The 26,449-nt window shown below is 39.7% G+C and overlaps 1 protein-coding gene across 3 annotated transcripts in view; it reads left to right on the top strand.

The window, feature by feature from the left end:
- The window catches only part of taok3a (TAO kinase 3a), a 67,227-nt gene that overhangs the window by 17,497 nt on the left and 23,281 nt on the right, over window positions 1-26,449 (top strand). For all 3 annotated transcript variants that reach the window (XM_051423820.1, XM_051423821.1, XM_051423822.1), the window contains exons 2-10: window positions 7,213-7,330; window positions 15,191-15,433; window positions 19,314-19,385; window positions 20,150-20,251; window positions 20,580-20,625; window positions 22,236-22,332; window positions 22,764-22,877; window positions 23,956-24,047; window positions 24,306-24,399. In XM_051423820.1, coding sequence (XP_051279780.1) covers window positions 15,302-15,433; window positions 19,314-19,385; window positions 20,150-20,251; window positions 20,580-20,625; window positions 22,236-22,332; window positions 22,764-22,877; window positions 23,956-24,047; window positions 24,306-24,399 — 749 coding nt within the window. In that variant the 5' untranslated portion in view covers window positions 7,213-7,330; window positions 15,191-15,301. The remainder of the gene's footprint in view (window positions 1-7,212; window positions 7,331-15,190; window positions 15,434-19,313; window positions 19,386-20,149; window positions 20,252-20,579; window positions 20,626-22,235; window positions 22,333-22,763; window positions 22,878-23,955; window positions 24,048-24,305; window positions 24,400-26,449) is intronic.

The raw sequence follows: 26,449 nt of genomic DNA, 5'->3' as shown, positions 1-26,449 counted from the left end.
CACAGCCAGAAGCCAAGCTGATGTAGGACAGATTTTGTCCAATTTGGAGAGAGAAGATGTAGGTTATGACGCGTCTACACAGAAGGCATTTCAACTGTGGTTTTCAGTCGGCCATCTCACGCACGTCTGAAGGAACAGAGATTCCTATTTTACATGCATAACCACAGTGATTGTGTATTGGGCTCAGAGCTCTTCCAAAATGTGGTGACTTACACTCAGTACTATGCCTGAATGCATCCTGTGTAGACACAGAGAGAGGGCTGAAGCTGCTGCTGCTTCTTTTCTAACGTGCTACTCGTGCTATACTTCCTGTGTAGGCACAGTGTTATTGTGAGCCTTGAGGTGATGCAAGTGTTATTTTATTTTTATTATTTTTTTAATGTATGTATTTCAAATTATGTTTGGGACAGTGACTAAGGCATTGCTGCTAAGGCACACATGCACAGCCTCTGCAAATCGCTTCAGATTAATTGAATGGTTTTTCGGACATCATTTGCATTAACTCCACCACACGTGCATGTTGGTGTTTACTCAGTGAGTCAGCTTAGAGGAGGTGGCGCTGGTGGAGTCGTGCTTTTAAAATAATGAACTGGTACTGTGCTGGGCCTACAAGGGTTTTCAAAAATAGAGTTAGACCAAAATGATTGCCCAAGAGAAAAATAAATTACATAAACATCAAACTCCCACATTTCTACATGTGTTGTACTGCAGGCATGTCACCAAAGACACATGGTGCACCGGGAAGCTGTCATGATGCAGAAATAAGTGCTCACAAAGTAGAGTGCTGAAGATGGTATCAAACTGTTTTTAGGTGTGGATATGATTCAAAAGGTTTTTTGATACTGGTACCCATAGCAAAGATGTAAAGTTTTACAACATAAATTTGCAATTGCTCTCTTTTTCTCCAATATTTTTACTTACTTTTCTTACTTCAATACTCTGCATGGTTTCACAACACATACTGCAAACATATACGCACTTTGAGATCACGATTTAGTCTATTTGCTGCCCTTTAATTGTGCTTTGTCTAGGTGGGTAATCAGGTGCATAAAAGCCTTTTTTCTGTTTTCCCAGATCCCTTCATTTAGATCATCAACCCTACGATTAATGGCCAACTTGTTCTAATACCTGAGCTACTATCACCCAAGGCCCTTATAAAAAGTTTAAGGGCAATAACAATCGGTGTTATATTGGTGGTAATAGTAGATTACAGGTTACGTCACACTGATATGTAGCCATCTTACTTTGATAATGAAGTACCATCTGATTACCATAAATTGCAGCTTATATAGCAAAACGTGTTGCTCTCCTGCTCTTTTGCTCTCTGTCCTGTTCTGTGTTTGTGTATGTGTGGAACTTGTTGATCATTATAACATTTAATCCCCGCTAGTGGTACCCATGAGCAATCCCCTGCTCCTCCTCCCTCACTTTCTCTGATGTGCAAAATTGTCTGTGAGGGACTGTTGAATAATTTAACAGCTTGGCGATGGCGCTCTGTGACACTGCACTTACTGTGTTCGCTTGTTTCATTCACTGTCTGTGTCTGTGTTTGTGTTTATTTAAGGGGGAGGGGTTTAGAAAAGACAGTACACTGGTTGATTTAGTGTGTGTTGTGAAAGACTGTGTGGGTGTGGAAAAAGAAAGACAGTAGACGACACACACACTATTGACCAGGTTGAAAAAAAAAAGAAAGAAAAAGTTCAGCTGAAAAGGCGCGAGCACTGAAAGTTGCCAGAGACGATGAATGACTTTAATAGAGAAAACTCCAGGCTTCAGTCCAGAGGGACAGACTCACACACTGACCCCTCTGGATTCATGGGATTGCTCTAAAAAGCTTTCACACTGAATAAGGGGTGGTCTTTGTGTGCCTGTGTGTGTGTGTGTGTGTGTGTGTGTGTGTGTGTGTGTGACCTTGTTTAACATATGCTTTATGTGAGATTATCTCAGAGATTTTGATTTTGCTGGAATAATCTTTCTCTGTTTCCCCTCCAGTAGTGATCCTCAGGACATTGAGATAAATGCAGGTTTTCCATTGCTTATGAAAAAAATTACTTAGTCCTAAACCCAAAGATATTAAGTTTACTGTCATAGAAAAACAAAAAACAAAACAGAGAATAATCACATTTGAAAAGCAGGATTGTTGCTTAAATCTTAAATTACCCAAAATAGTCCTGAATATTTTTTGTAGTTAATCAGTTAATTGTTTTATTGACAAATCATTTTAGCTCTAAAGCAAATAACCATGGGCGAATCTAATTACATAAATGCAGGATTCCTCCAACAGGTTGCATGTGCCTGTATGTTGGTATGTATATGCATGAGTGATAAAACCATAGGTACAATGGTTTGAAGTTTAATGAAAGCATACCACAGTCCAAAGCTCCATAATAGAGTGAGATTATCTTTCCCCCACAGCCCCTAGCTACTCCCAAACACTTCACAAATACCCTAAACTACCTTAATATTGCATAGCTACCACTTTACACATGGATCCTATATATGGACATGTGTGAGAAAAAGACTATGTGAACATTTTTCTTGTGTGTTAAGGCTTTTATGTGTGATGGTTGTGCGTGTGCTACTCTACAATATAGGCTGTATGTCTGTATTCTTGCCAGAGGCTCTTCTACATCAATATGGAGATTAAGATTGAAAATAACCTAAAGCTTAAGGGCAGAAGAGGAGCTACACTCCTCTGTTAAGTCTATGAGTGTGAATGATTTGATGTAGTGTGGTTGCATCGCACACTTTACACGTTGTCAGCAGTGTGGCTAGGTCACATTTTACTACTTGAAATGTTAAAAATTGTGTTTTAAGGACTGGAATAGAAAGCCAACTGCAATAAGTCACTGTGCCTGGCCAAGAAACAGTTCTGCACATACATATCTGTAAAACCACACTATTTTTTTACATATGTACATTTTTGGAAAAACCTAAAAAGAAACATCTTTAATTAGGGAACTATTAACAGGGAAGAAAGTGAGTATTAGTATTTATTCAAATATCAAACTATTCTTTTATCCAACTATACATTTTCACTAAATGGTGACACATAGGGTTGAATCACTACTGTGTTGCTGAATAGGCATGTTGTACCTGTCCAGTATAGTTGGTTGAACTTTTGCTGTTGACCAGTTCGATGACTTCTTCCAGAGTTTTGAAGCTCACTGCTCAAAATTCTTCCCCAAAGTCACTGATTAGTTTTGTGTCTCTTGTTGTTAATGTCAGAATTGAAAAGCTCACATGCTCATCCCCAGTGTGATATAGAAATGCAGAGGCCTGTAAAAGGTCATTGGTGGCAAGATCAGCTTTTAAACATGGACAGCACAAGTGGAGTATTCACTGTGAGGTTTTGGGCTGTTTGTGCTTTAAGGCAGCAAGAGGAAATTGCTTTAAATAAACTGCAGATTTAGAGTTTAGTCTAGGGTTTTAAGTTTGTGGATAGGCCACTTATTTGTCTCGTATTTGTCCCTCAATCCACCAACACCCACATTTATGTTGGCATTAGCCTTAAAGCTAGTCTGAGAAGGTAACAGTCTTGTGTGTGTGTGTGTGTGTGTGTGTGTGTGTGTGTGTGTGTGTGTGTGTGTGTGTGTGTGTGTGTGTGTGTGTGTGTGTGTGTGTGAGTGCGTGTTTGTATGCATGCATGTCTCAATAGTGTCACTAAGCTCCTCAGATGAGAGCTGCCCTGAAGTCTCCAAATCCTGCTTTAGAGAATGTGTGTGTGTGTGTATTCTTCACTCTGTGAAAATGAGTCACTGCTATAAAAATCCACACCATGCCACCCTGGCAGGATAATCAGGACATAATGTTTAGTTTCTTTCTATCTCAGTGGATTAGTTTATTTTCATCCGCAGAGAATTTCGCGAATTGTGGAAATCGCCTCATATTTGGTTGTCTCAGCTTTATTTAAAGCAGAATTTCACTAAGGGACGTGAGATGTAAAGCACACCTACCTCCAGTGTGACTCATCAAAAGCCTGCCTCAGTCATCATCAGGCACACTGGGAATCCTCAAGTGTTGAATTTGTGAACATTAAGTCTCATTATCACAGATTAAATTCAAGCAAATTAGTACTCAAAGTTATAATAAAGACAGATCAATTATTATAACCACTGTTATTTGTTTGTAGTGCTTTAAGTGTGCATGTTCATTTGGATTTGAAGCAATATTCACATCCAAGAACTAGTAAGTTCAGCATTTATAATCTACTGATAGCTAAAAAGTAATTGTTCTGAAAGAATTTAGTGACTTTGTCAGTGATACTTGGATGGCTGCTGGCGGAGGGGAACCATTACCTTTACCCCGAATTTCCAAGTAGTCATCCAGCTAGTGATGTCATCATGGATACCTGCAGCAACCAGTTTGATGGTCAACATTTCATGAACCTTGAAAGTCTGCATGTGAAAAACTAAAACAGAAAGAGGCCTGAACTTGGCCAGAGTCCTTGATTGATTCCCAATATCACATATAGCTTGATGAATTGTTTGGCCAGTCCGTGTGAAAGCTGTTCTGTTGGATTGTTTTGCCGAAGAACAGAAATGCAATACAAGGTTGTCGAAACAGTTTGCCTGGCCAAGTTCTGCCTCGGAAATTGACGGCTTGTGACTCAGGATTCATGATTCATATCACAGCATGTGTCATGTAACAGGAGGAGCAGAAAGTAGGAGTTGGATGTCAAGATTTTTGTCATTAGCCAATGCACCAACAAACTTTGTCAGAAACCCTGTGGTACTACTCTACCACGGATGGTGTGATGTTTATCCTACTATAATGGTTAGAGCCGACATTGCCTGACCATAACCTCACAGGCCTGGGAGGAAGTACGAGTTTGTTACAATGATCTGGTTTCAAAAAAGTATCCTTACTCCAAAGGTCTTTCCTTTTCTGTAACTTTGTATGTTTTCTGTCCCTCCTATTTTTAATAATGTTTGTAGAATGAAAGCGTGTGGTGTTCACTGCCCAATTTATTCAGTCCGACCAAGCTGTGTATGAAAAGCAGCTTAATATTAATTATTAAAATAGAAGCTAGGCCTGAAATTCAGGAGATGAATCCTTGCTGGCTTTAACTCTATTTTATTTTTTATTATTTTTATTTCATTTTATTTTTACTTTTCATGTACTGTTTATGACACTGTGGCATCCTCTGTGTCTGTTTCTCTTGCCTTTTCAGTGTGCTAAACACATTTTATCATGTCTTTCCTCGGCTGGCCCTTTGACCTTTGTAACTCAGTATTTTCCTCAAACACAAGACACACACACACACACACACACACACACAAGACACACACACACACACACTGAGTTCATGGTCACAGCGACACTGAGCTGACTATGCAGTGGCAGTATATAGAGTATGTGGTTTAACCACTAGACAACCTAGCTGACCTCTTTTTATTCATTGGCACTCTGAAAACTTGTGATGGACCCTTTTCACTATTTTCTGACGTGTAAACTTAAACTTATGAACTCAGCAACTAATCGTCTAATAGAAAAAAATTGAGAACTGAGAATGAAAATAATTGTTACTTGCAGCCTTGAAAGTAGTATATATTCAGATCAGATCTTTAAAATGAGCCTCCTAAAGATGGACTTCAGTAAAAGACACACACTCTAACCCTTACACTTTTTCTCACTCTTCCTCTCTATCTATATCTTGGTTGGTCGCAAATGCCAAGCAGGGTGGAGTGAGTGAGTGAGGAGGAGAAGTGCAGCCGCAACTTCCCCAGAGGCTCATGCAAGCGTCAGTTTGTGTTATAAATCATTCAGGGACACTCAGAAGGGGCACAATACATTTTTATCCTTCTTCTGTCATCCCTCCATCCTCTCCTTCTTTTATTATTGAATGCAGTTCCTCTGAACACCCACTCGGCATGATCAAAAGAGAGAGGAGGACGTGGGGGGGGATCCAATATGACAAGAGGGCAGGGTGATAAAATTGTAGAGGTAGAGGACATGAAGAAAGGAGCTGTTCCAGTTTGATTCCACACAGGAATTAAGTGTCTCAAAGCAAAGGTCACAGGGTCATTTGCATACTGAATAATAGAATTAATGTACTTCCTGATTGTTCTGTACAACAGTTGGTTTTATTGTGTGCTGGTCTTGTTGTTGACGACATTTGTAGTTCAGGTCAGGTTGTGTTCACTGTTAATGCTGTGAATGCTGCACCACCTGCTCGTCAAAACCAAACACAGTCCAGTAGCTGACGGCGCTCTGCTGTCAGAACAACTTGCTCAGATTTTATGTCTTTGTGTGGGTATACTGTGTGCGACATTGTGTGTACGTGTGTGGGAGAAAGCAAAATATTGGATTTTTGTGTGTTTGTGTGTTTGTGTGTGTGTGTGTGTGTGTGTGTGTGTGTGTGTGTGTGTGTGTGTGAGCTTATGTTTGTCCACTGTGTGTAGTGTCCTTGAACTTACGTATTTGAATGAGGATGTGTTCAGCTGCAAACAGGAGGCACTTTGTATAAAATGCCAAATATTTAGTTTGAGATACTTTCTTCCGAGTGCATTCTGGGATAGAATTTGCGCTCCCTGTGACCCTGAATATGGACAAGCAGGAGTGGGAAATCAATCAACATGAAGATGGTTCATGGATCCTAACCATCTTATACTCAATAAAGTGATGCATGCCAGCGCCATGTACAGTGTGTTATTACCACCTGGCTGAGATAACTTACAGCCATTATCCTATACTGGTGATGCAGTTAGTGGCAATACTTTTAAGAATTGAAACCACATTTCCTTTAAACATTCTGTTTTGGAGGTTATATTGTCATTTTCCCTGAAGCTGATAAAAGAAGGGATCATTGCTGTGGATCCTGAAGTTGAGAGGATAATAACGGACAGTCATTAAAGAGATTTTCATTGGCTGTTGAGTCATTCCACCATCTGCTGTTGTGAGGAAATTTGAAAGCTTTTCCTGTGTTTGTACTGGAGGAACATCACCTTCCTCTTGCTCCTCTTGTGTCTTATGAGTTTGTGCTGTAAAGCAATCCTGCAAATTCTTTGAAAAATATTACTTTTTTGCTCAAGGTATAAAATGTATAAATTGCAGTGCAGATGCTTGAATAACTAATTGATTAATCCACTTCTCATATCCCAGCTCTTGTCACATTATGACAGGCACAACTTTCTAATGTGTTTAACTTAAATGTACTCATTTAATTTTAATTTAACCATCTAACCCTTATTCCTCCTCTTTCCACCTCAGGTACAGCATTAACCCAGTCATGAGGAAAGTCAGCAAGAAATCAACTCTGGACTTAAACTAAGGAGAGAGAAAGGGAGAAAGAAGCTAGTGTGACACCCCCTTTACACATTTCCTACAGGTAGGTAATACACACACTCTCTGATCCTGTCTGGTCTGGCATTTTTCTATATGAGGAGGCCTCATAATGCATTATCACATCTGTTATTTGGTGGGGTTTTTTTATCATTATGTAATTTTTATTTTTTACCAATATCTTTAATTTTATTTCAACTTCCAGCATGAAAATTAAGCAAAATGTCTGGCAGGCGATACAAATGATTTATCTAGTAAGCAGATTGTTGCAAGCATCCAACAGATCAACTCACGATTGTCTTATTGAGGTCACCCTGCAGTTCATTCTGTTTCACACTGTACAGTAAAGGTATTTCTGTGTATATGTGTGTGTGTGTCAAAATCGCCTTCATGGTGCAGTTGGAAAGCCAGCGCAGGCATCCGCCAACTGTACTGTAAACTGGGTCTTGTTTGCCTTGTAATGAAAGCCTGCTGCTCTGTCGGCACTTCAACGTGCATAACATCTAACCAACCCTCTGTCACGCTGAATTAAAGCTGAGACTGAAAGGAGGCAAAGTTTCTCTGGCCTGTACCATGGCTTCCTCAAGTTGTCTGCATGTGTATGCACATGCAAATTCCTGTGTGGGGGTTACTGCAACATAACTATTTGAGGTTGCTTGTTGGCAGCATGCAAAAAAATAACAAAAAACAGAAACCTGGTAACCCAGACCAGTTTTGTGGTTGACAGTATTTAACTTGTGTTTTGTTGTTCATATGTCAATGTGTTTGTTTGTTAAATTACTAGAAATTAGATATCGCTGTTGAATGTGGTAAACAATGGTATGCCTGAATTGCAGAGTTTGGTTTGAATTTTTTTTTAAACCACTGTTTCTAGTCTTTGCTTAACTTTGTTTTGAACTGTTTTTCTTTAAACAGTTGTCTTGCTCAGGCGTCTTTAAGCTGTAGTGATTGAAGGAAGTTTGATTTGGGCAATAATGTAAAACGTTCTGTCAACTTGTCATCATCACACATAGAGCCAACACCAATCATTGGATTTGATGTGAAATCAAGCGTATGTGTGTTAAAGTGTAGGCCTACATTCTGTGTCATGGGCAAGTCTTGCTTTTGAGTCACACTGAGTGGGTAAAGAGCTTGTGGGGTATGGTAGAGGGGAAACAAATTGGGTTACAGAATGACCCTTGGGGTGAGACAGGGGCTGATTTTAAATGTCTGGACTTCCCCTCACTAGCAGACTGTTGAACTTGAGGGCAGAGTACCTGTGAAGTTCAGACTGGCCAGGGCTGTGCAATTCCACAATCCACAACTAACCTCATACTAGCTTAAGAGCCCTACACGCCCATGGTCTACCCTTACAGGTGTTTTCACTTATTTGCTTGATTAGACCTTCTTTTTAAAAAATGTGTACAAAATGTGCTTAATTTGACATCTTCCTCCCTCTGTAGTTGCACTTGTGAAGGTGGGATGCTTTTATTATTGGCATATTGATATTGGTAACGTCACCCAATTCCCTACATAGCTCCACCCACCTTCGACCTGAGCAAAAGTTCAGTCAATCAGGTTAAATAAACACACCTATGTGGGTGTGCAGAGTGTCCACTTCAGGTGCAACAGCAATTATTTTTTAGGTGATAGAAATGAAAACCTTTTGAAAAGCAAGTGTGATCAGTCAGGCAGTTTGCCATGCTGTTATGTTCTGACTGAACTGACTGAACTTGCACAGGGGCGAGTTGTAAAATCTGAGCGGCCTGCAACACTCATTGATGCTTGGTCCGATGTCTTTGCTCTCTCCATAGGAAAACTATGGCTCATACTGTGTAAAGCAGTTCTGCTGATGATTAAATGTAGAGGGCCTTAGGATCTTTTATCTGAGGGTTTCATATGAGAATATAATAGCAGTATAATCCTCAAAGTAATGGAAAGTTTACTGGGTATATCAAAGATAAGACTGTATATAGGCCTATCTCTGTTTTACTCTTTCTCGACACTTGGCATAATGACAGTGACTGCTTCAGACACGTCATATTACAGGACAGAAGTCCATAAGGGCCCAGTCTGGAGGATTGACAATTGAATTAAGCTATTGTGCTATTAAGGTTGTGTGTATGTGTGAGTGTGTATTCCTGCATGGATATCAGATTTTCTATTGATAAGAAACAACCCTATAACATTTGGCCCTTTAAGTAAGCTAGTCAGCACCATGCAACCTGTCATTGTGCTTTTTAAATAGGCGTCTATAATATTCACAATGAGGGTGACCTACTTAATGTCATGCAAGAGACCTGCACACGCATGCATGTACACGTCAAGCACACACATGCAGTACTCCCCAGGGACCGTGCACTCTGTTGAGATGTGAGACTCTATCTGCACGCAGTTTTTACGTTTTTAGCAGACAGGATTACTCAAGTGCAGTGATTTTCTATGAGTGTGTGTATGAGCCAGGCTTCTTTGCTCAGTCAAATGTGCACCTTCACACAAACACTCACACACACACTTCCAACTCCAAAGCCTTAAGCCTTCTCTCTGTAATGTCATGATAGAAGTTAAGGAGCTGAATCATTACGTAATTCTTATTCTTTCTCTCTTATAAGCACACTACCCTCATACTATGTCTCAGAGCACAATTTTGCAGATTTACCAGTAATTTTTTTTCCGTTTCTGATTAAAGCTAGTGATTTTAATCCCAGTAAGAATTCCCACAGTCTGCCTAATTCCTGTTCCTGCCTAAAGCTCGTAGGGGGGGGCAGTAAGCTGCTAAACCCCCTGGCTATACACACACACACATACACACACACACACACACACACACACACACACACACACACACACACACACACACACACATAAACTGACACACACATATGGACACTAGTGTGCTCTAACCACCGTAATGGCGCAAATATATTTCCGCGCACACTCTGTACATGCGTGCATTTAAATATAAACACAACTCTCACATTCAACCTCAAAAGCATGCACTTCACTTGAACTTTCATAAGATTTTAAATATAATCCAGGCACCCCCAAGAAACTGAGTGCAGCATGAATGAAAAGGAAATCATGTTTTCTTCCTTGTCAAAGCAGTTTTTTGTTTTTTTTTAAGAAATGTATTAAGAGAGAGAATGAAGAAATGAAAGCAAATTTGTAATGGAATTGAATGCAGTAACTCAGTCAAGGTGGACCTGGATTCAGTTCAAAATGTTGTGGACAGTTTAATTTTTGTTCCCTAGAACAAAATGTATTTCAGCCCACTATCCATCAAACTGTGGCTCTGTCTGAAGCAATCACTTTTTTCAAGAAAATTTCCCTCTAAATACATATCAAACAAAATCAATACTGCCAATAGACTTTGCATTTCTTGATCATTTCTTATGTTGTATATTTCTCCTTCAGTTGGCCAAGTGTAGACAATGTGATGTCCCATTTAAATGTGTCTGCTGCAGCACATGGTAAAGAGCCACATCCACCAGCCTGATGGACTTGGTCCTGCAACAACATGTTGGTACATCAATTAGTCATAACAGCACCAACAGGGGGCCTGGGGGTGGGAGGGTGTACAGTATTTGTTTGTTTGTGTGTTTCTGCATGTGTATGCATGTTGAACTTTGGCCCAAATTTAACACGTGTATGCTTGCATGTGTTCATGTACACAGATACTGTTCAACAATTGGAGAAGTCCTAGAATAAGTTCTCTTAAGATCTTGTTTATTAAGTTGTGTTTACTGAAAATGAATTTACTGTGTGAATTATTGCATATCAGCCAGCCACTGTTGAGTCACTCAACATTTTTTTCCCAATGCTGCCAGAATACGATGCAGGGATTTAAACACTAGATTAATGTTGTGTTTTGAAATTTCTTTGGTTAGAAAATATCAAAACTTTTTTATTTTTTATTTTTTTTAAAATTTTTTTACAGTTAAAAGCCTTTTTATTGCCTTTATTTGATAGATACAGCTGAAGATAGACAGAAAAGAGGGGCAGAGAGAGAGGGGATGACACGCAGCAAAGGACCGCAGGTCGAATTCGAACCCTGGGCCGCTGTAGCAAGGACTCAACCTCGTCGCCAGCTCCACCCACTGAGCTAACTGGGCGCCCGAAATTATCAAAACCTTTATATATTAGCTATCAGTGCCAAATCATTTTCATTGTCAGTCTGAAAATTCCGAATCCTGTGTGTGTGTGTGTGTGTGTGTGTGTGTGTGTGTGTGTGTGTGTGTGTGTGTGTGTGTGTGTGTGTGTGTGTGTGTGTGTGTGTGTGTGTGTGTGTGTGTGTGTGTGTGTGTGTGTGTGTGTGTGGTGCAGGCCAGATTTGCATAAACCATATAATCCCTTTTACATATAATTTTGTGTTTATGATATATAGTTTATTGCATATAGCTATTGTTTTAGCATCATTACCCACCCCCATAGTAACCCACACACACGCCATCTCATTTACTGACTCAGACACCATTGTATGCATGCAAGGCACACGTTATTCCTGCACGTTCACACTAATGCACACACACACCTGCACTTGTACAGTGGTGTGTAGTAGTAGTGCACATGCAGTACATGTAGAATTTACACACACACTCACACACACCAAGCGTTTAATCTGTCTAAGCCATTTGCCTAATCAGCTCTCTCTCAGCACAATACCATTCATAGATGCACAGTAACCACACACACACACACACACACACACACACACACACACACACACCCACAGCAAACTGTCCAAACACTGGGCTTTGCCGGACTAGTAACAGCTTTACCAAGCCCCTCGTGTTACAACCTGTTGTTGCCACGTTGCATCACTTCACACATCTTAGAGGAGAAGAGGAGGAGGTGGAGGAGGAGGAGAAAGAGTGGAAAAGAGGTTGAGAGGGAGATGTGCAGAGTCTCCAGAGTGATCACATGACTTCAGTGTGCATTTGTTCCATTTTTGTCTGTCTTTTACTCACCCGCCGACTCCCTCCATCATTGTGGCTTAGATCTTCTTTCAAAGCTTGTTCACATGGGGTAAAACTGTTCACTGACTATCAGTAGGTCTGTCTCTCTCCCTATCGCTCTGTTTGTCAAATCTCTCTTTCTCTTACTCTCTGTTTCCCCAATTTTCTTTTTTCTTTGGTAACCTTTTTCTTTTCCCTATTAGTGAAAGCAGCATACTACTGTGTGTGTGTGTGTGTGTGTGTGTGTGTGTGTGTGTGTGTGTGTGTGTGTGTGTGTGTGTGTGTGTGTGTGTGTGTGTGTGTGTGTGTGTGTGTGTGTGTGTGTGTGTGTGTGTGTGTGTGTGTGTGTGAGATGGAAAGAGGGTTGAGATGAGGGGGTTGTGTCAGGCTATATTTCAGTAGCTATCTAGAGAGCTCAAGCGGGAGAGATGAGAGATAGACAGGGCTGATGCAACCAGGAGACACACAGACACATGCACAGATTCACTAACACACATGGACATGTGCAAGTTCATATTGTAGGTAAACAGATAGAAAACACACACACACAAGCACACCTAAATATACAAAGACATAGGCATTAATATACACAGAGACACTGCAAGGTTTTCTTGCAAGGCCTACTTTGTTGAATATGTACATAATTGCGTTGCTATGTTTGAATTATGTTACCATGCCCATTAATTAAACAACAGAGTACTGATGGATAATTTAGAGCTTTTGGTACTGAAACAGTCCACTGATCAGATATCTGAAAACAGAATTGTGCAAAACGTCTTATTAAAAGTGTAACAAGCACAGAGCCTAATGCTTAATAGCAGTGTAACCAAGTGTTTTTCTTTGAACTACAAGTATCCATGAATAGTGTATACAAGAATCTGCAGCTTACAGGTTGTATTTTATGCTGTACTTCACTCTTCATCCATCATTTCTCACACCTCTATCACAGACGTGGAGGTCTCAGCTAAGGGTTTCATGCTTCTCAGAAATGTCTTAGTGACCAAGAGATGCCTTAAGGCAATAAGCATATAAGCTTGTATATGTGATCCTTCATACTGTGTAAGCATGCCTGTTGTTTATGTGACAACCCAGTGGTGGTTTCCAAGCATGTTCTCTGGTATTCTTAGAAAGATATCAAAGCACAATGCCATGAAATTAACTTTAGTCAGGCTACAGTACAACTGACTACCATTCCCAATGCTGAGATGTTATGTTATGCAGCTTTGTAGAGTTGACATGGTGCGTCAGGAGACCTTTCCATACACAAGAAGAAGAGGCAGCATTCCTTTATGTGACCAACACACTGCTCTTTCCTGCTGTAGGGATAGCTAATCTGAATAAATAAATCCCTAATTATATAGTCTAATGCTCATCACCCCCTCACTGGCATCACAAAGCTGTTAGAATAAATATTTTCCAAACTTATAAGATAAATGATCCCCGTGTCCTCCCCTCAACTCACAAATAACTAGCACCTCTTGATGTAGGCCTTCAACCGATGAGCTGCCTTGAGCCAGTGTTATGAGGGTACAATGATGCTGAACCTTGAGACCTTGGGTAAAATACACTTATAGTATTTTACAACTTCTTGGTAAAGTGTGTTATTTTGTATAATAATAATAATAATAATAATAATAATAATAATCTTTATTTAATTACAATGCATTTAAAATATATTAATTAAGAATAACTGGAAAGCTGTAATTGGTTGGATTTTACCAAACATAATGCTATGTAAAAATACAAAAATATCATGGATCAGGATATCTCCATTAGTATTGTTCACATTTCTCAATGATATCCATCTTTATGAATCTGGTGCCATGGAACAGAGGAAACAGGACTTTGCCTTTTAAGACTGATATTTTTGGAGTGGGTGTGATGGTTTAGATCCCTTTAAGAGCAGGGGATTAGGGTGATGCTGATGCTTAGTGTCTTGGCCTGGGTGCCTGTGTGTCTTGCTGCCTCTGCCTGTATGTCAGCCTGCTCTGTGGGATTGGCCTTTGGAGCAAGATTTGCTTGCTGCATCTGGCTAAAGTGCACAGAGATTTCATGGTAGACAGAAAAAGAGAGAGAGAGAAATGGGAATGAGAGAGATAGTGTGCGTCTGTGTGCATGTGTGTGTAGGTGCAGGCGAGGCCCTACATGTGCGAGCGAGTGTGCGTGATGCATGTGCAGCGAAGCTAACTGGAGCAGGGTGTCCAGCATGCGTACACGCTTGACGGCCTGGCTGCAGCCTTGTGACACAAAACATTTAGTGTTAGTGTGTTTGTCTGCACGCACACATAGGCAACTGTTACACTGTGTGCATGTGTGGAAATTATGCATCAGTGACTCAGCTTCAGCTGTCAAGTGTGTTGTGCGTGTGTGCATGTCTGCGTGAGCAAGTGTGACTGTGACTGTGACTTGGATGAGCAGGAGGACTAGACAGCTAGCCGTCATCATATGACTGTCTTTTTTCCTGTCTCATCACCTATCAACTGTCTAGAAGACATACAAATACTTTTAGAAAGGAGCACACACACATGAATTCTTGGAAGGAACTGTGAAGTAACATTAGATCAAACAATGTCTGTACCCAGGTATCAATGACAAGCTTAACTGTGTGTGTGTGTGTGTGTGTGTGTGTGTGTGTGTGTGTGTGTGTGTGTGTGTGTGTGTGTGTGTGTGTGTGTGTGTGTGTGTGTGTGTGTGTGTGTGTGTGTGTGTGTGTGTGTGTGTGTGTGTGTGTGTCTCAGTGTAATTTAATGCTGATGCATGCTTATCAGTTTTACTACGTAGCAATTAATATACACTGATTATATTAATAGTAATTCACACCGTCTTCATAAATGTTTTAATATTTGCTTATTTGGGGCGGAGGATCGCCATAATTAGCCTGAAGCAAACAAATGTCACAATCTTATCCAGAGCATTGCACAGCAATAAAAATGTAATCAGCTCATCATCTTCTTCTGTATTCTGTTTGTTAGGTCAAGCTGGCCAATGCCGGGCCCATCGTGGACATCTTGTGGCGGTAGCAGCAGCAGCAGTAGTGTAAATGTGAGCGTGGTGCCCGGCGCCTAGCCCATGTCCAGCCCATAATGCCGTCGTCCACACGGAAAGGGGTGCCAAAGGACCCCGAGCTGGCCGACCTCTTCTTCAAAGATGACCCCGAGGATGTCTTCTGTGACCTTCACGAGATCGGACATGGCAGCTTTGGGGCTGTTTACTTTGTAAGTGCCGATTCACAGTTTTCTATACTTTGGCCTCCATAGACCTTTAAGGTTCTTGTAAGTCCTTGAAAGAGTTTAGAAAATGGATTGAGGGACTTCATCTAAACTGAAATTGAACTGCTCTACAAATGTCCTCTTGGTCCTTGGTTGAATTGTATATGTCTTCAAGCTGTTGTCATCGGTATCGAACATATAGGTTTGTCTCAGTCTCAACACCATGTAATGGCACTGCAAGACAAAGTTATTGATTTAAATATGACTGGTCCTTGAAGGCATTGAAAGGTTTTGAAAGTTACTGGTTTGTGGGAGTAAAACAGCATAGGTGTAGTGTAGGGCTGTGAATCTAGTGATACAATATCTATCATGATACAAGGGTCACGATTCAATATATTGTGATATATTGCAATACTGTAAACTAGGCGATATATTGCGATTTAATTTAAAAAAAAGAACCTTTTTTAGTATAAAGAACACACCACCATATGAATAAAATCTGGAACAGTGAAATCTGTACTTGTATTTATCAAAGTCGCTGTAACATCCAACATCATAGTCCTAGGTTTCTGTTTACAACACTGCTATCTACAGGTTGGGGGTTTAACCACAAAAATGTATAGTGTTTTTGAGAATTGATTCAATATCACAAAATAAAATATTGCAATACGATATTTTTTAATATTTTCTTACACCTCTAGTTTAGTGGTGATGCAGATGGCGGTTGATTTGATTGGTTTTCCGTTTAGTTAGAGCGTCACAGATCAGAAAGAAAGCTAGCATGCGAAAGAAGGACTGGATCAATTAAGATGGCATAATACCATTAAGCAAGACACTTTTAGCCCTTAACTACATGATGATTATTAATATATATAGCTTTGATTTATTTATTAACGAGTTACCCTACATTTTCATTTGTCGATTCACTGATTTGTACACGTTGTAAGTGTAGCCTGCTACATTATGGGCTCTTTGAATGCAATTAAGTGGAGACAGATTCCCTCTCAGCACTTTCTTGTAGCCTTTCTTATTAATCTCATCATCACTAATTACTCATCAAGCCTTTGATTCTAAAGCTGCGTGGAGGGGGGGTTGAAGCATGCATCTCTCTCCTCTCTTCTGCTCCCCTCTCTTCTCCTCTCCTCTCCTCTCTTCTCCTCTCTTCTCCCCTCTCTCTTCCAGATGCAGGGCTGGGGTTGATAAGCCTCCTCCCTCCCTCCTAAGACAGCTGTTTTCTTGGTATAGAAAAAGAGAAGCTGTCAATAGTGGGGCAGGATTTTCTCTGCTGGCAGGGCTTTACCATCCTCCTCTATCCCATGTCATTTACGTGTGTGTGTGTGTGTGTGTGTGTGTGTGTGTGTGTGTGTGTGTGTGTGTGTGTGTGTGTGTGTGTGTGTGTGTGTGTGTGTGTGTGTGTGTGTGTGTGTGTGTGTGTGTGTGTGTGTGTGTGTGTGTGTGTGTGTGTGTGTGTGTGTGTGTGTGTGTGTGTGTGTGTGTGTGTGTGCGCACATCCAGCCCCAGTACATCACTAGTAGCCCCGGTGCCCTTGTCCGTCTGGCTAACAGGCTTCAGTGAGCGTCTAAATCCTGCCCTGATGCCAGCACTGTGCCCGACACACTTATGCTCGCATACAACGGTACACTGCAGCTTAGCTTTAGCGAAAGTAGTCCATTGGTTTTTTTGTTGTTTCTTTTAAGATAAAGATAAAAAATTGTTAAAATACTAATAATGCTAACAGTTATAAGAGGATACATGTGTGTATAGAGCAAATAACATTAACAATACGATGATTATGATTATGATTGGTTATTTTGCTAGTAACAAAACAAAAATGTATAGAAATGCTCTGCAGATTGCGACATTGTTATTGTACTTAAAATAATTCTTTGTTTTATCAATAGACTTTTATCCACTGTCTTTTACTGGCTTTTCTGTGATTTGCTGTTCAATTGTCATATCTTTTTAGGAGAATATTAACTAGATAACAGTGACTCATTTTTTTTTAGTCGAACATTATTCAGAGGAGGTGAAGTACTTTTTTAGTAGTGTCTTCAGTCTTCATCTCACACTGCATACGGTCCCAATAACCTCCACCCTGCATGCAGTCTGCATTGGCCTAGGAGGTGAAACTCAAAAAGGGGCTGCAAATCACTCTCGCTGCTCATTAGCTTATTGCGATAATTGTTGGTCTCACATGAGAATATTAATATTTTTTCAATCAGAGCTTCACTCATCTGGATTTTAGCAACTGCACAATCTAAGGATACAGAAAGTCAGAATCTCAAAATGAAACTGTAGAAGTACCCCCACCCGTTCCCAGTGCAAATTACGACCTTTAATACAACTCACTGTAGGAGAAAACTCACCCAAAAAACCGATGGAAACATGGGAAGACCATGCAAATGTCCTTGTTGCACTGAGGCGCCTAAGCAATTAGCTGTTTTTTTTTGTTTGTTTTTTACCATATTTTAATTTAGATGTATTGTCTAACATTTAAGAGTTTAATGCAATAATAATACTGTAAAATGTAGCTGCAGTGCATGGAGGAAGGGAAAAGTACAGTGACTGCCTTTGTAAATGCATGCATATTCAAAGAAATGAATGCAATTGTATGTACATTCATAGTTTATGCATGTGAAAACTAAGGAGGAACTTCATTATAGAAGAGAACAAGGGGAATTCCCCTTGCATTGCCCAGGGCTTTGAACACACACCACTATAGTGTATGTTGAATGAATTAGCCTCTTGTAATTATTAATAACACCCTTTTTCTTCTGCAGTGACAATCAGCCTGAATGTATTTCAATATTTCAGCGTTACATTATTTTATTTTTTTTCTCTTCTCTATAACTATCTATTCATACACTACACCAGAGGGAAGGGCTATTATGCATGAACTGACAGGCAATCATAGGGATCAAATGAATCAGAAAAAAGTCAAATGGGAATACTCTGTTGCCTGCTGTTACTATAATTCCATTTGAATCTCAACATGAAATTCCCATTCGTATGTAAGTGGGATGAAGCTGAGATAAGGGCTTAGGCTGAGCTGCACCGTAGCTGTCCATAAGGCCAAATGCCTTTGAGGTTAACACCATGGGTTTAGCATGGACATGTGGATGTGCACTGACAACTCAAACACTTGCAGTAGTGGCAGAATGATCACACATCACTTACCTGCAGACTTCCCTAAATCACGATGCTGAGTGTTTTAATCATGCAGAAATTTGTTTAAATTCAAATGAGAGAATCAGTCACTGCCGTATCACTTCCTTGTAGATGTGTTGCTTTGTGCATGCTTTATGATGTTTTGCATGCATTGAATTTACCCCCCCTCTTAAGCATTCATCAGAGTAATGTGACTACACTGTATGTAAACATTTAATAAATGGTTTATAATGCACTATAATGACGGTGTAAGCAGATAAAGCAGATATGTGTCAATAACCTTTACCCTCTGTGGGAACCCTTAAGTGGGTTTTGATGTATAAACAGATATGGAATTAAATTATAATAAAACACAGTAATACTGATACAAAATATTAAGTTATTGCTATTTAGCATACCATTTCTAAAATATTTATTTAATGCTTATAAATGCTGGGGGGTTGTTAAAGTACTGAGTTAGTGTCCAATGAAAATTCAGGGCTATGGATTTCACATACAACAATGAATTTCCTTTTTTATGTATCAGTTTCTAATGTATTGATGCAGGATTCTTTTTATAGTGTTATGGCCAGGGGACCAAAAAAAAAAAAAAGTCCCGTGATATCTTGTGAGAGGATTACTGTATGTGTGTTTGTGAGAGTTGTTGTCTGTCTGCAAGTTTGTAGACTTCAAATTTCAAGACTTTACTAGAATCTGATCTTTCTGTTTTCCTCACCAGGCACGTAACTCCTACTCCAACGAGGTGGTGGCCATCAAAAAGATGTCCTATAATGGCAAGCAGACTACCGAAGTAAGAAAGACTATCACACACAGGAGCACATAGGCATGCTAAACTTTGCCTTAAAAACCACCTTAAATGTATCACCATATTTTGGTGTCTCTGAACCATATCTCAAGCTCGAACTAACGTGTATTTCTCTTGCTTTACACAAATCCTGTAACAGTGAAAGCAATACCTCAAAATGCAAAAACAACATTATGTCATTCTTTAATAATGTTCACCCCAAGCTTGACACTAGCTTGTGAGACTGTGAGATGTCTTTTTTGTGGTGGTTAACTACTCTGAAGGAATAAAAATAATGTGAAAATAATTAATTACTCACCACCAGATGCAAAGTTTGGAACAAAAATGTTCCTTTGCAAATGGCTAAAAAAAGTTTAGGCACAAGCGTATTTCAGAAAGCGTCCTATGTGATCACAGTGTACACTTAACAAGCCCACATTTGTTGTTGAGTGAACTTTCTTCTTTTTATAAATCTGTAAGCTTGCTGAGGCTTTCAGTTGCTATCTCAGCTCCTCTGGTAAGCAGAGAGCTAGCCTTCATTGTTTTGTATTTTATTACTCCGTTTACAATTGATGTTGTTTCATAGCTAATAAAAGACTTTCCTGTCTTCCTGTATACAATGGTAACAGATGTATAAAAGCCATTATATATGTGTGAGTGGTTACCACAGTGAGGCCAGCTGCAACATTGCAATCAAAGTCACAGCAAGTGTTACCGTGATTGTACCTGTAGTGTTTAACCGTCTGTGTGTCTGGATATGTTTTTGGCAGAAGTGGCAGGACATCATTAAGGAGGTCAAGTTCTTGGGACAGCTGCGACACCCAAACACAATTGAGTACAAAGGCTGCTACTTGAAAGACAACACTGCCTGGGTTAGTGGATCCTTCTGCACATCTCCTTTTGTCCTAATCCCCCTCTTTGTTTTAGTCTTGCAACATTCTTAGTTTATTTTTTCCTTTCCATCCTCTTTGTCTGAGTCTTTTCCTCTTTTTCTTTGTCTTTTTTTTGTACCGTTTCTCAGCATGTGTTATCAGTGTCACCTCCATTGAAGACATCATAATGTGATCAATTTGCAGTAGAAAACAACTTTACAAGTTTTCTCTTGACTGAACTGAAGCTTTGTAGTTGGGATGTATTACGAGGGAGTACACACACCATGTGAATGATTACTTATTCACCTGTAACTGTATTCTGTTTCAGCTTGTGATGGAGTACTGCCTGGGCTCCGCATCAGATTTACTAGAGGGTAAGTGTATTTATTAATGTTTAATGTGCCCACACACATTTAACACACACACACACACACACACACACACACACACACACACACACACACACACACACACACACACACACACAAAAAAAACAGTTTTGTATTGTCAACATCGGGCTGTTTGTCTTAGCATATTTCCAGGGAGCCACTGCTCCCAGCCTGGAAATAAATCAAGACTTGATTTTACATTTGGGTTATTGTATAGATTAAACAAAAGAGATACTGTAAGGGGTGGTGGTAGGCAGATTTTGTTACCTTTGGACAAAACCAGACTAGCTGTTTCCAGTCTTAGATGATATAGAAGTAGACATTCTGACCAAGAAAGCATAAAAAGTGTAATTCCCAACATTTTATACAATTCCACTAAAGATTTTATAGTGTGTGAGTATGTGACCACTGAAATCCAACCATTTTGAGGTATTGATGGGGACAAGTGATGAGAGAGGCCCCTTCTTTTTGCTATATTTACCAAAATGTTAACATTACTGCACTTTTGTTTTTGGTTCACATTGCTTGGTGCTATGTGAGTTAGGGCATATGACATTGTCATTAAGCCAAAAGAAGCTTGTGCTTGTTTGTTTAGTTTACTGCAGTAGACTCTTTGTATAGATGTATGTGTGTAGATTTGTATTGTTGACCTAATTTTCGTTCTCTGTATCTCAGTAACTAAATATAAAGATTGCTCCATATGACATTATGACCTTAGTTCATGAGGTTTTTCTCGACTTTCTAGACATGCGGAACTGCCTGCTATCAGATGGCTGAATTCATTTCTTAAAACCCATAAAACCTCATGTTCTGTTTCCTGTGGTTATTTGTTATCATTTAGAAATGCTTAGCCTTCAAACGTTTGGTGTGAATGCATGTTCAGGGTCAATCACTGCAGCAATATTCATACATGTAGGTCCTTGGAGCAAGGTAATACAATGTAAATGCAGAATCTATACTCTTGTAATTGAATTTAGCATGCTTATATGGTCTAACGTTTGATATTTCATTGAGCACTTTGATTCATAAAGTTTATACTGATGAAAGACCACATTTGTGTTACTTACATTTAGTTTCTAGGTTAGCTATTTTAGCTTTCAAAGTTTGTACCTCCTTCACTGTTTACCCTCTGAGCATTCCTGACCTGAACCTGATGTGTTATTTTAAGCACCTATGTGTGTACTCATCAGTGACGTAGACACATGGTCATGACAGTTGTACCCGGCCTGTTTTTGGGACTTAAGCCTTTATGAAATTTAGTTTTGCTGTGACCTTTTGCCTTGGCACGTAGTCTCACTGTTACCACAGCGGTCCACAGGGAGCCAGCTTAGGAGCCCATATCACGGCTGTTTATACACGTTATCCATATGGTTGATTCCAAGGAAGGACTTTGTTATTGCTATATCAGCAGGGCAGATTGGTATAGTTATTTTTTATTACTAAAACTGTGATGTTTTGGTTGCCAGGACCGTGATCAGACATGAACTATATGCAGAAGCTTTATTTATTATGCAGTCCGTTGTGCAGAACTGTTATATTTCATTAAGTCTATAGTGTGTTCTTACTCATTTCCACTGTACTTATTTCTCCCCAAGTTCATAAGAAACCACTCCAAGAGATGGAAATTGCTGCCATTACCCATGGTGCCTTGCTAGGACTGGCTTACCTACATTCCCATAATATGATTCACAGGTGAGTCAGTCTGTTTCCTTGCTCCAGACATTTCCCAACAGGAACATACAATGACTTTAGCAAAAACATGTTAAGATGAGGTAGGAGATGTTCTCCCTTTATTGCATCGTTAACCAATTAAGCTGTGAAACTTCATGTCTGTACTCGTCTTTCTTCAATATCGCTGTGAGGAGGTAACAACTCAATAGATAGGATTAGCATCCAACAATGGAGCCGTATGAACCCTTTGACTGTTCTGCGTCATCATATGACATAAAACTCATTAAAATGAATATATGACATACACACCACACCAGTGACCAGTTTGTCAAAATGGAGAGAAAAGCATAATGCATAATAGATCCTTGGAACTCATGTGGTTTATCTTGGCTACTATGCCTACATCTTCTCTTTGCCTAACTATGCCTCACATTCCCCCTCTCCCCACCCAGAGATGTGAAAGCTGGTAACATCCTGCTGACTGAGCTGGGTCAGGTCAAACTGGCCGACTTTGGCTCTGCCTCCATTGCCTCACCTGCCAACTCCTTTGTGGGAACACCTTACTGGTCAGTATGCAAAGGACAAAACATATAGTAGGGCACAACTCACACACAAGTTAGTCGCTTTTATGGATTTTTTGTTTGTTTTTAAAGTTTTTTCATGTTTCTTGCATTGTACTATCGGGGATTTTTGACACCTGATGAGAGAGAAGCGTTTTTGTTGGCACATAGATTACATTACTACATGCACCATGATACATAAATGCAATGGCAATTTTACATGTTGGTCATGGGTTTGAATAAAGTGCCTTTTACATAAAAGTCACAACAGCAATTTTAGGTTGGTCATAGTAATACTAATAAATGATGAAATTCATGAGAAATTGAATTAGGGAGAGGAGGATGAGCCTGCCTTGTACTAAATATTATCACCATTGATGCAGCCTGTAAGAGAAGTGACAACACTTTTCCTTATTCATATTATTAGTTTTCAACCCACTGCTGGTCTCCCTCTTGCATACCAGATGCCAAATATTGTGCATTTGGCCTCTTTCTGTAATCATCCTGTCATATCTAAAAATAACATTTGCATATTTAAAACCTTTGTCTGAATGACAAAAAGACAGCACTTTAACAGCTTGATGAGGCCAGTAATGTTACATTAATGTTACAGCCAATCTATAAATTCTTACACAAGTAACTGTAATGTTGTCTGTTGTTTGCCTCTCGTATAGAAATCATCCGCTCTACCTTACTCACCATAATATTCACTCACACACTTCGTACCACTTTGGTGGTGAATGAACATCACATAAACAGCTGGACTCTCATTATGCCAAAATACAGCAGCACACAACTTTGTCTCACTTGTCATGTTAAAATTACACACACGCACACACACACAAAAAACACACACACACACACACACACACACACACACACACACACACACACACACACAGTTGTCACACTCACGTTTACAGAAACACACATATATTCCAAAAACTGAGCTGCTATCAGAGCATACCAGAGTCTTTAAAAGCTCTGAGAGGCTTAGCAGATTATAACATTTTCATGGATTTTTCCCCCCATACTTAATAAACTCTCTGTGTGTGCATTTGCATGTGCGTGTCTCTGTCCTCAGGATGGCCCCAGAAGTGATCCTAGCCATGGACGAGGGTCAGTATGAGGGGAAAGTGGACATCTGGTCCCTAGGGATCACCTGTATTGAACTGGGTGAGCATACACACACCTTCTGGTCACAGAATGCATTTATAGGCCCATACCTCAGGCATTGCAAAGATTTAAGCTGATTAAAAATTATTTGTAAAACAGCAGGACAAAAAACTGATCTTATTTGTTCCTGCATGTTTTTGAGACTTTGGGGTTCACCTGCCTCATTCAAGAAGAAGCTGATTTGTTATTGGTTGAAAACTTACTTAAAAATTACTCTTATCCATCTATGTTTGACCCTCCTATCTTTTCTTATTTTAGCGGAGCGTAAACCCCCCTTGTTCAACATGAATGCCATGAGTGCCTTATATCACATCGCACAGAACGACTCTCCCACGCTACAGTCCAATGAGTGGTGAGTTGAAAACACATTTCCAAAATATTACCATTCAGTTTTGTTTGTTGTTCAGTTTTTTTTAATCAATCAAGCTTCGATAAAAGAAGCACTGTCTATACTATACACACTATAAAATGTAATTTATTTGAACTAAAAAAAAAATTCCACAAACCCCCAAAAAATCCAGTGAAACTGCTGATACAATACTTCCAGTCAGCTGTGAATGTTCAAGCCCAATCCGCTCTGGGCTCAGTCAGGATAAGACATCCCTGCGTTAATCTGCATGACCTGTGATCCCTGCAACAGGCCTTGTGCAAGGTCACACTCTTAACTCTCTTATGTAATGACCTGTAAAACCTCTACCAAAGAAATACTGTGTAAATACCCACAGCATTCCTGCTAGGCTATAATGCATTTTTTAATATATGTCAACATCAAAACAAAAGTGTGATTAGTCTAATATTATTCAAGTTGCTAAAACTCACATTTTTGTTGTGTTTGCCATACTAACTAGGATGTTTCTTTGTACACAGACTTTATGCTGCGCTCAGCCTCACAGCTTTATGAATGTAGATGCTAATAGATTCTCTGGAGACTGTCTTTCCAGACATCAAAAAACTTTAAGCAATTAATTATAGGCCAGCAGGTTTTAAACAGCTCTTTTCTGTGTCTTTGGAGCAGCATCTCACTCACAGTGTAACACCTTTTTTTAGTAATGAATAGTTGTGCTACTGGATATCATCACAACATGTGACATTTTCATGTTTAATTCACCTCATAAATTAAGAAACTGTATTTGAAGTAGCTGATTTCTGCTGATACAGATAACCTCTGTGTTTGTTGATGGGGTTTTTTAATGTAAAGAAAACATTTTTTTTTTAATTGTTGTGTCAAAAAACATAATTATAACATTACAAGTATCATGCTTGGAGGACTGCATTTTAGAAGAATTATTTTAAAAACAAGTTATTTGGACTACCTAGTGCATGAATGCTAACACTGTACTGTATACTCTACACTAGCTACCATACCCCTCATATTCTCAAATAACTAAATATACCATGTTCTTTTAGGAAAGCTAGTAGATAATTACTGAATGTATACAGTACATTATATACCATGTACTCATTATGACCTGGAGATAAATGTGGAAGGAATTTAGTCAGAAAGTAGTAGATGATCTAAACTGGCAAAAAAAGATAAAAAAGAATACTAGCAGGAAATTAGCAAGGCAGCAGATAGTCCACCGTTCCTCTGAGTTGCTGTTGCTACTGCTCACACTTTGCATGTGAGGTGCAACTCTCACAGGGGAAACAACACTCATCAAGTATTAACCCTATGTTTTGATGTTCTCCCTGTAATTTACCTTTGTATACTTATTTCATGCCATTACTTCTATTGTATAAAAGTGAAGTGTGTGTGTGTGTGTGTGTCTGTGTGTGTCTGTGTGTGTGTGTCTGTGTGTGTCTGTGTGTGTCTGTGTGTGTGTGTGTGTGTGTGTGTGTGTAGTCCTAAGCATGCAGAGTCATGTCAGTGTTTGCTCCTTGTCATATTTAGCAAGACTCTGAATCTTCTGCATTTCTACAAACTGAATCTTGCTCTCTGCCTGCCTTTGATGCCTGAAGGCATCAGTGGACTTCCTGTGTCTCCCAAGCTCTCAATTAAAATACATTTTTACACCTGAAAAGAGAACACTTGTCGTGGGCTCTGATACAGAGTATGACATCAGAAAGATGAGGCAGGGGGGAGTTTTTAAGCTAGAATTTGCTGCCTGTGAGTGTGCATGGAAGAGCGCCTGTTGTAAAATGGCTATTGGTTTGCAGCATCATGCCGAGGCTAGTGATTGTGTGTGGGGCGGCGCAGGGTTGTGGTATTTTTGGAGGTGCTCCAGCGGCCTGAGGCGTTAGCAACATCCCGCCAGATGAGACGAGTAGAGACATCAGCTCTATAGTGTAACTTCAGTACACATACACAAGGCCACATTGTACACACACTGGCATGACATACAAATGCACTCATAGACCTTGGCTAACCACAGAGAATGTAAGATAGAGAGGTTGAGGAACTA

The sequence above is a fragment of the Dicentrarchus labrax genome, unplaced genomic scaffold, assembly GCF_905237075.1.
Source record: "Dicentrarchus labrax unplaced genomic scaffold, dlabrax2021, whole genome shotgun sequence".
Taxonomy (NCBI): Eukaryota; Metazoa; Chordata; class Actinopteri; family Moronidae; genus Dicentrarchus; species Dicentrarchus labrax.
Note: the sequence above shows the minus strand (reverse complement) of the source record. Positions and strands in the feature narration are given on the sequence as shown.